This window comes from Austrofundulus limnaeus, unplaced genomic scaffold (genome assembly GCF_001266775.1).
Source record: "Austrofundulus limnaeus strain Quisiro unplaced genomic scaffold, Austrofundulus_limnaeus-1.0 Scaffold138, whole genome shotgun sequence".
Taxonomy (NCBI): domain Eukaryota; kingdom Metazoa; phylum Chordata; class Actinopteri; order Cyprinodontiformes; family Rivulidae; genus Austrofundulus; species Austrofundulus limnaeus.
Genome location: NW_013952540.1, coordinates 426,788 through 441,234, shown reverse-complemented (window position 1 = coordinate 441,234; position 14,447 = coordinate 426,788). Strand labels below are relative to the sequence as shown.

Sequence of the window (14,447 nt, the reverse complement as noted above, 5' to 3'; positions counted from 1 at the left end):
ATCCTACACACTGTGCCTTTAAACAATTATAAAATACGGCGATAAATATGAATCTAATAATATCTAAAAACTTAACGTGGAAACACAGTGGTACAAATGATGGGTTTGTTTTTTAAACAATAAATTAAATATATATATATTTTTATTGTAGGCAATGTTCACTTCATTGGTTGATTTTATGGAGGCCATTTTTTCTGTATAACCCAAAACAGAATTGACTTTTTTAATATTGCTTTTTTAATTACGTACCATTGTGAAAACAGAGGTGTTTGGTCTCGTTTGGTCCTGAAAGAAAAAAAGAGTACAGATGCTCGGGAACTTTAAAAGCAGGATCAGGTTACCTGGAGAAGCAGGTCTGACGCGGGCTTGATCTTCTGCTGGAACAAAACACTCAGCGCCCGATTCTGCTGCTCCAGGTCGAAGACTCGTGTTCGCAGCTTCAGACATTCCTCTCTTAAATCCTGATGCAGAAGCAACGGAAAATGATGCACAAAATTAGTATTTTATTCTACAAGAATGAACAAGGTTGCGCTGAAATTAAAAGCAAATTGAACTTTATTGAAATAGGAAACCAACCTTTTGCGTCAGAAGTGCCTGCACGACTTGATTGGCAACCTTAAAAAGATAAGAAGACCAAATGAGTGAAAATAAGCTCAAACTAATATTTTCCCTTTGGCTTTTGGCCTTGTGTGAGTCTTACAGTCGTGCTGTAAAGRCCTTCAACAAGCTCTCGCTTCCTAATTGTTGTATTGACAACTGTAAATTGATGTAGGAGCAGAAGTGCGACCGATTTAAGTGCTGTTGTGCCTGGCGCWCGGTCTCTCAGCGGCTCACACCCTCCTGCGTTCCAGACCACAAGGCCGATGGAGACCCGGCTCTGATTACTGCCCATCGATTGCTCATTAATAGTGTGAGGCTGCAGTGACTCTTTGGAGCGTGTCCACTGTGGACTATTAAATGAAGGGGAGATAAAGGTAAATATGGTGAAATGAGGCTCGCTGTTAGTTACCCACCTGCCTCCTGTACTGCAGAATCGGCAGGTGATCAAACAAATTTGAGGCAATGGGCTTTGGACCGGATAGAAATGACAAATATGCCACAAAGCAAGCTTTAAGATCCCACATTTGGTTTGTGTTGTCTCACTAAAGGAACATCTGTATTGAACGTTTCTTGAACATAAGTTATTCTTGTAAGAAAACAGTGAATTAAACCAACAAAGCTTAGTTGAGCCWTCTTAAGGATGTTGAGGACGCTGAAAGGAGTCCGAGCAGTACCACAAAACCAGTCCATGTCCAATGGAACTCTGCACGGCTTTAAACTCACTTCCAGTTCTCCTCTTTCATCCGCAGGTTTTTCCAACCTCGAGGGAAGTCTCAGTCCACCAAGACCCCCGTCTCGCAGTGAATCAGTAAGCAGGCACTGCCAAGAGCAGGGCCCCCCTTTCATCCCCCTYGTGTGGATCCCTGAACAGAACTTATCAAGCTCCTCCAAATAACCAAGGGGCAGAGGGGTGCTCCCAGCAAGTTCTGGCTGTTAAACAGTTCACATTTTCCACAGATTCTAGGAAAATTATGACTGAGGAACAGGTTTCAGGAACAGGTTTTGAGCTTTTGTGAACAACTCAGTGGTAATCTATCCATTGCATCTGCATTGCATATGCAACACCTATAAATGGTCTAACAATAAATAAATAAAATAAAATAAAACATCCCAGAAGGATTATATTTAAATCCATGCAGCATTTTATTGTCTTTAGCTTTATTTAAAGTGTAACATCTTTTGGCAAAAAAATACTAAATTCACAAGTTTATACAATTGTGTTAAAGTTTTTTTTGTGTCATTCAGTAGAAAACGAAACCAAATATTAGTTTATTTAGTTTATTTATTTCTTCATCATCAGTGACTTCTTTTTGTTTTGTTTTTTTAAGTGAAGAGAAAATAGAGACAGAGAGAAAAACAGAGAGAGGTAATTAGAAAGATAGAAAGACTGAAATATCGATTAGAAGTATATTAAATATACACCAACAAAACACAGGACCACACACCCAACATCTGTCCGCTCACCTGAAAAATAAATGGATAGATACATGGAGGGCATATATAAATATATACACATACCCATACATATATAAAGATATACATACATACATAAAGATATGTATACATACATATATACATGCCTACATTCATAAATATTGTCAGTATATACACATAGACATATATACACACTCAGTGACCTGTCAGAACCCCCCGGATCAGAGCACCTGTCTGTGAGCAGTTGTGAACATGCGTGTATATACAAGATTTCTCCAATGGAATATTTAATAGTGACTGTGGAGGACCGAGACCCAACCCCCAAGACACGAGGCAGACATAGGGAAGACCAGAGCCCAAGGGCCTGAGAGGRATCCCGAGCGCAGAGCCCCAAGGGGCACCCGCACGGGAAGATCTGCCCACCCACCCCCAGATCAGAYCATAGGGGAGAACTGGGAGAGTCCCCCCAGCGACCACACGCACAGCCCCCGGGGCCAGCAGCGACAAACTCATGGGCCCCACCGGCACCCGCCATACCAGAGCAGATCCAGGAAGGGGCACAGAGGTCCGGGCCCCCAGGGCGCACCCCCTCCAGGCCAAAGCCCGACAGGTCCAGAGGTCCCGAGCCCAAGCAGGTAATGAATTGGCAAAATGTCTTATGAGGCTTCTGTCTTCTAACCTGACCAATGTGAGTCAAGGCAGCAGGAAGGTTAACCCTTTGCTAGGGTTGGGCATAAWCGTATCGTGTGCTATTAATCGTCAGAAAAACATTAATCTATAATTTTTTGGCACTTGACAATTAATACGATTAATGCCACCAGACAGACTGACTGGGGATTACTCCAGTCAGTCCGCTCGGTGCTCTTCTCCACTTCAGATATGACGAACATTAAAAATAAGGTTCTGTCATTTATTTATCTGTCAACACAATTTAAAATATGATATATTGCCTGAAATCTGTAATCTTCATACAATTTGGAACAATTTTTTATAAAGATCAAATCTTTCCCACTAAATTGGTCATGTGACTAGGATATAAGGATGTCCAGGGACTCAAGAGGATTAATCGTCAAATTAATCGTTATCGGCTAAATACTACAATTAATCGTGATTAATTTTTTTGCCAATATTGCCCAACGCTACCCTTTGCAATGTGGCATAACCAACTACAGCGGCACAAATGGACAAACCAAATGATGACCTCAGAGAGAACCTTAACTTAATTTTTTTGCAGGTACTGTGGGCTGATTGGTTGCAGTTTGCAGATTGTGCCACTAGATGTCACATTATCCCATTTACTGCATCTTTAAGGTGGACTAAGATAGGGACAAACACCTTTAGAYAATAAATTATGGTAAAAATACAAAAAAAGCCCAGTACTTTCATGGTATGTAACTGGTATGTAAGAAGCACTCATCTGGTCAAAACCTAGTACTTCCAGTGTAAAAAAACAAGTATGTACCAGGTACTTTCGAAGTAAGAACCAAGAACATACACTTTACTTTCAGGGTAAAAATTGGTTACACACCTAGCACTTTCAAGTTTCACACCTAGCACTTTCTTGGTACATATCTGGATTTGTACCAAGTACATACCTGGTATGGTGAGAGGGGATGGGGCTGGGATCAAACTGCCAAATTTCCCTCTGGGATCAATAAAGTATTTTTGAATTTGAATTGAATTGAAATGAATTAAGAAGTAACTTGTTACCTGTACTTAGCAATTACATACCCAAGTTTGTACCAGGTGTACCAGGTGAGAACCTCGTAAGTACCAGGTACATACCTAGAAACTACCTGGGGAATTTTGTGCCGTGTATTTAAAATGTATTTTTGTACATCAGATGGAAACCATATGTCTTTAGGCCTAAAAGGAGAACTGCCCAGATTTTTAAAACGACATTAATTTGCTTCTTTACTAAAAAAAAAAATAACAGCATACATTTTGAAAATCTAACTTTGTTATATTCTCTCTGTGCCATTTTTAACTGACTTCAGGATTCCAGCATTCAACCCCACACTTTCCTAACTGCGGCTTAATAAACCACCAACCTCTCAGAAATATAAACCGTATTCAGTAAGACCTACTTGAACAAACACTTGTGGTCATTTTGAGGCAGGTAAAACATCTGGTGCTCACCTCATCCAGACAGCGTTCGTACTGCTCCCTCTGGCTCTCATTCTGCGAAGCCAAAGCAGAGTTCTCCTCCTGCGAACACAAGCTCTCTTTAGTTACATATGAGGTGACAAAACAACAAGGATGGAGACAGAAGTTAACAGTCCAGCAGCAGAGAGGAGACTTCCCTGACAAAGGTCATGTGTCAGCTTTGAACTGGGATGCCTAATGGAAAAAAAAAATCACCAAGTGTAACAGGGATAAAGGTCAAGGGGATGGGAGTTATGGTGCTGAACTTTTGTGCWGCGAGAGCTCGGACCTAATAAGAATATCTTCTCCGCTCGCCGAGCGCTGACTGAGGCGGCACTCTATTGATCTCTGGGAGTTTCCAATTTGTCAGCGGCAGGCTGTGCATTAGGAGCTGTCAGCCTCCTCGCTCCGCTCGCCCTCTGCCCTTTAGCAGAAGCTACGGAGATCTTGGTAAAAACATAATTACCACCCCCCCAAAAAAATAAAAAAGCAAAAAAAAAAACAATCCGACGATGCCAGCGTGGGCTGACTAATTGAAGCTTCTGAGACTCGGTGCAAATGTAATGAAAGTAATTAAGGGAAAGTGATGCGTTGTAAGCGTTAGCAGGCTGGGTGTTTAGAAGGTGCTTGTAGGAGGGGAAATCCCCRGACATCCTCACTGCATCTAATATTTGTAACATAAAATAAGGCTAACAGAGGATGAAGATGACCTTTTAAATGTATGTGGATTCAGTCAACACTGCGCCCACACAAGTCGGTTTTTCAGCTTCTAGTAACAGTATTTAGCAATGTTTAAWTTTTTAAGTTATACTTATAGGATCTCACACTAGAATAATAATAGGATAGACTTTATTGTCATTGCACAAGCCTGTAAAGCAAAACTGAACATAGAAAGATGTACAGGACAACAGCAATATATGCATTATAAATACAAAACCAATGACAAAGTAGTTATTGCACTTAGGATGTTTGGTTGGTGTTCAGGGTGTGGGTGGCCCATGGGAAGAAACTGTTTTCTCAGTTTTCTGAGTCTACTTGCACATGTTGGCCTTAATRTGTTAATTCTCTGTTTTACTACAAGTTGTTGAAAACTACGAATTACTTATAAATCTGTATATGTTTATTGAACTTTTCACTTAAGTACATCTTCATTTTGTAACCAATTCAATGCATTTTGAGGATGATGGCGGGTGCCACTTGACTGAATCACAAAGCTATAATGCAGGGCTATTCAACTGGCAACCAAAGTTCGGCCCGCCAATTGGTTCATTCATCTCTTACGCACAAAGCCCCAGTTTTCTACTTTAATTACTCTAAGTTCTTTTAGTTAAACATAGACACATTTGGTGTCAACAGAAATGTGAGAATCTTGGCTAGAAGCTGGTAAAAACATTTCTATGAACACTCAAGACAGTTAAAAGTACAAGCAGTTGAAGATTAAACTATGAAAGTGAAAATAAATTAGGTTTAAAAAATTTGGCAAGTCAGAGATGTCAAAATAATATTGTATTAAATAGGAGACAATATGTTCTTTTTGTTTTTGATAATGTTTAATTATCACTACTTTTACAGGGTTTTTTATGTTGTATTTATGATTAAATGCAGCAAAATAAACTATTTCAGAGCTAACAGATCTTTATAATATTTGGTTTATTTACATAATAACTTTAATTGCTGGTTATTTGGCCCTTCAGCTGTTGACCTGCAGTAACTGTGGCCCCTGGAAAAATTTAGTTGAATAGCCCTGCTATAATGTTGTCACGGCTTGGTGGTGAGGAGAACCCAAAATGCAGGCAGGCAGGCAGGCAGACCAAACTTAAAGTAATWAAAAAGACTTTAATAAAGAAAAAAGCCAACATGGTGGCAAGCTAACAAAACAAAAAAAAATCAAAACTTGGAACATGAGCATGAGGTGAAAACAAACATGGGTAAGCAATGGTCGGACGCTGAAGTGATGAAGAGAAGATCCTTAAATACAAACAGGGCTGAGTGGAAGTAGGAAACAGCTGGATGATTACAAATGAGGACAGGTGAGTGTGGCAGGCTGGAAAAATACTAAGAAGCTGACTGAGGTAAACATGGCACAGGAAACTGAAAACAGGAAATGAGAAAATAAGACAATACCAAACAATTAAAAACAATCTGAAAAATACTACCAAATATAACCAAAACACAAGAATCATAAGAAATGTGTGACAAAGTTAGATTTTGTATTAGTTTCTCTGTTCTGCATGATATATGGGTTGAAACAATCAAATGTGATTTTTTTTTTAAAATTATCTCTGGCGCTATTAGCTCGGGAGCTAACATCATAAATCGCCGTATACATATTAGCACTGGAGCTTATCAAATAATGTCTAATGTTTTAACTAGTCGGAGTTCTCTTTAAAAGTTCGAGATGCTGAATTTTATCAATTTTTATATCCCACTGGACAAACTGGTTTAGTCATCTCTTTAGCTCAGGGTTGCAGTTGTTGTAAGGCAGAACATGAATGTGACATTTAGGGTTGGAAGGAAACATGGCTCCCCTCTCAGCATGAAAGGTGGTGGGCGACGTGCATTCCTTCAAGAGATGCCAGGCCTTTAGTTTTGTCGTCTGTTTTCCCTTCAGCCCCTAGTTTCAGGCCGGGGAGCGTGCCCACCAAGCTAATGAGCAGCACCGGTCCAGCTTCACGAATCCGAGCCGAGCGCGGCTTACTTAGTGTCAGAGGAGTTTATGCACAATACGAGGCAGTGATATATTGCTTCTGCTTTGTTCTTCCTGCKTCCGCCGGCGGCGCATCCATCATCYGCTCAGCTGGGTGGAATAAAAATGGCAGATGAGTTTTGATAAAGCCGTTCAAAACGCTTTAGGAATGGATTACCGGGATCGGCTGACTAAAACTCGCTGCTATACGCTTTACAGATAAACATTTAATTATCTGCAACTTTCCTCTAATTGTGTGAATCAAATGATTGTTCTTTATTTTTACTTTTCTGCACACCTCTTGCAATAAAACTACTTCTGCACACCTTAAGATATTTTAACAGTTCATATATCATCATTAWTAAGATGTTTGACCTGATTTACAAATATTTTCACAACTGTCTCATTACTATGTGTAACTCTGTTCCCAACATTTGTTTTAAAGAGCTGTTCAAAGTATTGAAATTGTTTCTGAATGTCGTATCTTCAGCTGTTATTTAGCTAAATTAGTATTTATTTACTGTTCTGCATCTTTTTGCTATAAATATCTTCTTGCTGACTTTGGCAACCTTTTGCTGCCTCTGCCTTTTTTTTTTTTTTTACCTGTTTAGCTACTTTAGATTTAGCAATTTTTTCCCTACATTTAGCTAATTTTTTGTTGATATTTAGTTAAGTTTTAGCAACTGATCTGCAACCTTTGCTTAGTATTCTGCTTCTTTTAGCTTTGGTTAGTCTTTTGCYACATKCAGCTTTTAGTTAGTTGCTTCTTTTAGCTTTACCAACTCAGCTTCACCGTCTTCAGCAAATTTAGCATTCAAACTGCATTTTCACAAGACATGTAATTTCTTTGATTGTAATCTATTGCCAGTGGTTTTTATTTATTTGTAATTATTTTTGGTAAAATAAAAAAACCCCAGCTGTGCTTCTTTTTGGATGGCCATTCTTATTAAAACAAAGGCAAAGCAACATGGAGCCACTTAGGAAGAAACTGTACGGCTGGAAGTCTAATTTGATTAGGTCTGAGACCTTTAATTGCTGAGRAGATGTTAGGGATGTGTGTCCAGTGGCTTCTGTCAGAACAATCAGCTTGGATCACTTCAGCGGCTCAAGGCGCTCAAATCCCAGAGYGCAGAGATAAACAAACCGAAGCTGGAGTGCCGCCCGTGGCCCCGGCGGCGACTCGCACAGGATGACTTCGCTCTCCAAACACAAAGGACTGCAGGGTTTGATGAGCTGTCATGCTTTCAGACACAACAAGGAGCCAGACAATTGGCAGGCTGCATGGGYAAAAGAACCAATGGGAAGGGGTGGGGGGGGGGACTGAGATGACTACCTCCAAGGTCTTGAGGCGCTCCAGGAGAGGCTTGGTTTTGTCCTCCTTGGTGTCCTGTTGGGGATCYGGCACCTCTTGAGTCGCCGGCCGTTCGAGGCGGCTTTCCTCCTGTAGTTTCTGAACTTCCTCAGAGAGTTTATCCTGACGAAGAGAAAACAAGACGAGGGTTAGAGGGGTTTGGCAGGGTGGGGTTTGGCGAGTCCAAACTGAAGCAGATGGAAGGAGAGGGTTCAAAGTGAAGCTAAACAGTTAAAAACGTGAGGAAGAAGCGACAAAAAGAGAGAGATAGAAAAAAAACAGGGAGAAGATCAGATGGGCAGATGGAGCAACAGCTTCCACAACAAAGCTTCAAAACATCTCCTAATCCCTAATCATGTTTCTCTTGTTTTCTAACGAGCAGCAGTGACCTTCAGGGCTCTTTAGTTTGTATTCTGACAACCCGTTCTTCTCCCTCTTCACCCTCACTGTGGCTTTGCCAGCTGTCTTTCACAGCCTATTCTTTCCTTGTCTTTTAGCTTTCTAGCATCTGTGATCATTAATTACTGGTAGTAATTAGTCACTAATTARGCTCTGAATGACTGGTAAGCACCGAACTGCAGATAGAAATGGGTGTGGGTGCAGTAAGATATCGCTCGTGTTTTATTTTATTTTTTTTTTCAGGTCATCCCTGGAGCCAGAAGTTGCTGATTGATTCCCCCTTACAATATGTAGCTGAAGGAAATAACTGCAGCGTCAGTGTCCTTTCAAACAAATGAATCAAAACAGTTCTAGAACAAGCTGGAGTTAACACTTGTTTAGAATTGATAAACCTGAAAATTTATACTTAACCCTAATTTAATCTGAATTTGTTCAGACTTCAGGGGGCTGCTCATGGAACATGCAATTTGAAGACGCCACCATCGACCACCGTTGGACCCAATGCATTGAATTTTTAACATACGTCTACTTTAAAGTGCCAGTGACATCAAAGTTTTGTAATAAATGTAATTGTATTTTATTTTGGGAAAGATAACATTGATAAAGTATTGCAAAAAAGATTTCACGGTGCTGAGATGAACAGTTGTTGAGATATTTGCATGTGAAGTAACAGGAAGTGATGTCAACGGGGAAYGTCTGCATGTGWATAGAGCTTTGCTRCTATGACCAACAACTCACACTGYAGAGAAGAATCTGATGTTTCTTTAGATTATTTTAATCGTTATCATAGGGAGATGAGAAAGAGTCAGAGTTCAAATAATATTGTTTAAATAAACAAAAACCAGGAAGTTTTCTTTCTCAAAGAGTTCCCCTTTGATGTCACTTCCTGTTTCACTTTAGCTGAACCAAGTTCAGAAGAAAATGTGCCAGTTATGTGACATAACAGGTAAAATCAYGTGTATTATGCCAAGTTTCTTAAATATAAATATATTTTCCTTGATTTTTTTGTATTTCCTGGATATGCATGTCACAGGCACTTTAAGTTAGYATCTGTCTCTGCAAGAGTCTCCAAAAAGGTCTTGAATCATTTGCTTGGTTTCTTGACTTCTTTTCCTATTTTCTTACAATTTTGAKTCTCTAACTAGGATCCAAAAGTCACAACCTACTAAATACTACACGTACACATCATGGACCCCTCATTTTATCTGACATTTGTTAGTAATACTCTAGTTCTTGTCTAAAATATGTCATCTTTCTGCTGAACAACCTATGGCACAGGAGAAAAGACTGTGAAGAAGAGCTCTAAATTATACTTTTGAGTATTTAAGAACTCTTTGCTGGGCAACGAAAATGCAGTTGAAAAGCTTTGTCTTGAAACCAAGAAGTAAGCACAGTGTTGCACTATGGATAAGGAGTACTTTTGTGTATGTCTACGGAAAAACAACCAACCAAAATCAGGTAGCGGCTCTAGCTGATATCAGTCATTGTGGCTGTACAACATTCTTTCCAGCGAGTGAATGTTTAAGAAAATGTCAAATTTCCAAGTCCCTTCATCATCCCTTATATTCACACTTCAAAGACCGCTCTGTGATGATTTTTTTTCTCCCTGTAACTCTTTGTAGGCTTGAATAATTATTATTAACAACAGCCAGGTTGCAGGTGGTCTTAACAGGGTATGGTGAGATTTTCAGGAGTGTATTAAAATGATTTGGGCTCCCTGATACGAGTGCTGGAGCGTGATAATGACTGTTCATGAAGTTGCGGTGGTTTATCATCATGATAGTAGAATATTAGGGTCCAAAGAGGCAGTGTATCCATGACATGAGAATCAGACATGGCTTGGTTGTTGAGAAGTTTAAACTGCACTTTGGCCTCATGTCTAGGCTACGATAATGATCCTGACAGGGTCCTTGAACCTGTCTAGCATAGAAATGATACCTGTGGGTTTAGCATCCTGCTAACTTGGTGTGATCGTCTAGCTACATCCTGACACGATCTGAGAAAGTCATGTCAGAATGTGGTTTAGGGGTGGGGTTGGGGTGAGGGCACAGGAGCTAGGATTGCAAAAAATCAGGGGAATTTTCAAGCTTAAGCTTGGGAACTTTACATGTGAACCAGCAAGAATTAATGGAAGTAAAAAAATAAAAATATTGAACATTTCAGCAAATATTAAATACCACAACAACGAAATACAGAAAATGCAAAAAGTTTTAAAATCTATTGCTCAGAAAAGGTTGTGTGGATGTGACGTTGATGTCTTTAGTAACAACATGATGCACCAATAAGTTATGCCCAAAAATCTACTCTTTTTTGCCTTTGACTAAACAAAATGTTTATATTTATCATTCTTGATATAATGCAGGTTATTTAAAATACCCCCAGTTACCAGTTGATTCCCATCATTTCCCACGAAAAGCTTCCAATTTGGAATATTTCAAAAATACACCAACTTCACTTCCAATGGAAATTTTTTAGRAAGTTTCCTGAAATGACTGGAAAATGTCTGCCCCTTTGCAACTCCAGCAGTAGCACATCTCAACAACATGAAAAATAAAGTAAAATCTATTTAGCAAATACTAAAAGCATAATAACCATGATTACCTTCACAATGAAGGGTTTCTAAATTTGATGCAGTCCAGCCATGTTCYCAAAGGTTGTGGTGAGTACAACTGCATCATCACCGTGAATGAAGGGGGCATTAAATTAAAATTATATTGATTYATCTGAATTCTGCYTTAGTTTTCCACCAAAAGGCAAAATAAAAAGGTACTACTATGTTAGATGCTGCAATATTTTCTAGTGGTATCCACTATACCAGTTAGGGATGGGGCCTATCTGTTCCAGTATTAGCATCGGTTCTGATATCAATATAATTAATGGATCGGAATTTTTCAAACCAASGTTCGGAGATTTCCGATCCATGAACTGTGTCTGTGCTATAACGCTGTCTGCTGAAGTGACTCCTGGTTGGTTKCAAACTGTGGAATGGATTTCCTGAATGGAGGCGAGTCTAAATAAGACAATGAACTGGTTTCATACAAAATAATTAAACTATGGTATAAGACTGGTATTCAAAGTTAAGTGACTTAAACATACTGTATTTTTGTTGTGGTATTGAAGAAATTTATAGTTATTATAGATTAGTACTGATATTAGAAAACAACACTAGAGTATTAGGATTTCCTTTTTATTTTACTTTTATAATGTTTGATCTATTATGTGTTAATTGAAATAGAGTAGCTACATGTCCGAATCATAACAACACATAAGTGAACTGTTTTAACTGAGATCTTTGTATGAATGCCTGTGATTCAGCCGTAGGTCAGTAGGGGGCGAACTCAGGCATTGAAGAATCGTGTATAAAAACATGCACTTCCTGACTTTGAGTCCAGTGTGGTTTCGCTTGTCAGTCCGGTGACAATAAACCTCACTCAGATCCAGAATTCTGGTRTTGTATGGCTTTATTCCTTTTACAAATCAGTTTATTTAACAATTGTGTTTTCATCTTGACTTCAGTCGATATTGAACACGTATTTCTTACAGTACTTAACTCATGTAAAGTCACTTAGAACTCCCAAATTTGTCCATGTATGTGTACGTTTTAGGAGCTGAGAGTTGTTAAATTTGGCTTCATGTTGTGGAGCTTTCATGAWTAACTTGGAGTGTGTTTTTAAAAAGCAAACAGCCTCTGGCTTAGTGAGGTTAATGCATTTCTGCTTTTCATTTCACTCCGTTTATTTGCATTTTTAATGTTTTAAGGCTGTTTTTTTCCTTCTTTTATTCTCAAACATTCRCTAATATTGTAAAGGAACAGATGGGATTCGGTCTAAATGGCAGAAAATTGATTAAGCACAGGTCCCAAATTTAGCAAAGAAGAAAACAATTGTTTCATTCTTAACAATTGAATGTGTGTTGCAGAATGCCTTTAGGCACAAAAAGGGGCCCCTCGAGTCGGGAAAACAAACTAAACTCTAAACTTTTAATTAAAGAATGACAATAACAAAACATTTATCCAGAATGTAATTACGTTTCATCTTTTTATAGGATTGCTTCCTTCCTACTTGGGTTTTTCRGAGACTTTATTTGGTCTGAAACTGGCAAAGTGGCACGTTGTGTCATCTGTCATGGTGCACATCAGGTCAATTCGTCATCCCTTCAACAGATGGCTGTCAAACCCACAGATACCTTTGGTTAATGCGCTGCTGAAAACCAAGATTTGCGGCTCTGATGGATGGCTGCAGCTCCGGTTCTATGTATCCAAATGCAGCCTTGAAGATGCTGCTGCTCCGTCTTAATGGAAATCCTTCACAACACTTTGTTTTTCAGCTTGATTCAATCTCATCCCAACACATATTAGGTTTTCAATCTTGTTCGATTCCATCGGCCAATTGGACTCAAGGTGATACTTTATAGTCRCGGCTTTGTTTTTGTCTTTCGTTCGCCGGGTTCGGCTGTGGAGTCTGARCTTGGTAATAATCTCCCAGAGAAGGGAGTGTGAGGAGGAGGAGGAAGACGAGGGGAGGGAACCCTGTCCCTCGCGCTGCCCTTTCAAGTTATTGAGTTTGTCTGCTGAATACACAGAGCAGAGCTGCGGAGGGAGCRCACCGCTGCTTGGTTAAACAGTGGCTGGGAACAGAATAATCGCCATCTGTGTTTATTCTCTTTGACAGTCCGATCACAGGAGGGAAGTGTGTGTTTACATTCAGTCCATCCTCCACAGCACTGTGGAAATGAGCAGTTTATACCCTTTAACAGTTCAATAAATGAGTTAAATCATCTCCTTWAGCACACATATTGTGATTTCTTAAGGCCATTTCACACTAGATCCGGAGCTGCAAAATCGGCTCTCATTGATGTAGTCRCGTGACGAGAACAGCTTCGCTCACATCCTTCTCGACATGAGGYGGAACTTTTTATTGCAGGAGTTTGTGCAAAGTATTGTGATTGGTCAGAAGTTTGTGGGCGTGTTTATTTATGTTTTCCACATAAAAAAGAAAGAGCACAGACAGCAACGATGTCATTTTGCTTCCACTTACTCCTCTTCTAGAAGCTGGCTGTTATGCGTTCAAACAAGGATAGTTTTGAAAACATGTCCATTTAGATGACTCCTAAGACACTAACAAAGGTAGTCCTGCATCCCAAGTTTGTGGCCGAATGGGGGATGTAGGAATGAAGTGAAGACCTCAGTGGGGAGAAACTTGTGTTGTGACGTGTGCAGCAGCTGGAGAGGTTCCCCAGGAGGAGTTCTGCACCATGTGTCCCGTCATTTATGACAGACGTTTGCGAAAACATCACATAACCGCGAGCAGTCTGTTCAGCTTCTCATGTAGTATAGTGCTCTACAAAGTTTGGAGGTTGTTACGAATATTTTTCAAAATGTTTAATTTCATTTACAAATACCTTTCCCCATAGAAACACGTTAAGATTTCATTTTGCATACCTTATTTGTCTAATACTACTACCACTCCTTTGGTACTTTCTGCTAGGACTGTTGCTACTTTCAGATGGGCCTTAGGCTACCTTCAGCTGTGTCCTCCTCATCCTCTTCTTTGAAAAAGAGATAAAAAAAAAAACCAACATCCACCATCCATAAGATTTCTGTTTACAGGTCAAACATTTTTATTTAAATAGGAGTACACTGTGAACTTATTAAAGTTACAGTTTAGTGTTCTTAGGACTGAAGACTTTCTGAGGAAAGAAGTTTTTAAACATCTTTTCTATAATTTTAGTGTTTTCAACTGAGGAGCTTTGATATATGTATTTAAAATAAATTATAGCAGAGGAAGTTCTCTGCACAGAATATATATATATTTACTGTTTTTTTATCCACAC

At 39.4% G+C, this 14,447-nt stretch overlaps 1 protein-coding gene across 3 annotated transcripts in view; it reads right to left on the bottom strand.

Annotated features, from left to right (window-relative positions):
* Nucleotides 1-14,447, bottom strand: part of LOC106522871 (nck-associated protein 5) — a gene marked incomplete in the record, with an annotated part of 243,923 nt that overhangs the window by 39,542 nt on the left and 189,934 nt on the right. For all 3 annotated transcript variants that reach the window (XM_014016096.1, XM_014016095.1, XM_014016098.1), the window contains 4 exon segments: nucleotides 342-461; nucleotides 577-615; nucleotides 4,174-4,242; nucleotides 8,199-8,339. In XM_014016096.1, the coding sequence (XP_013871550.1) occupies nucleotides 342-461; nucleotides 577-615; nucleotides 4,174-4,242; nucleotides 8,199-8,339 (369 nt within the window).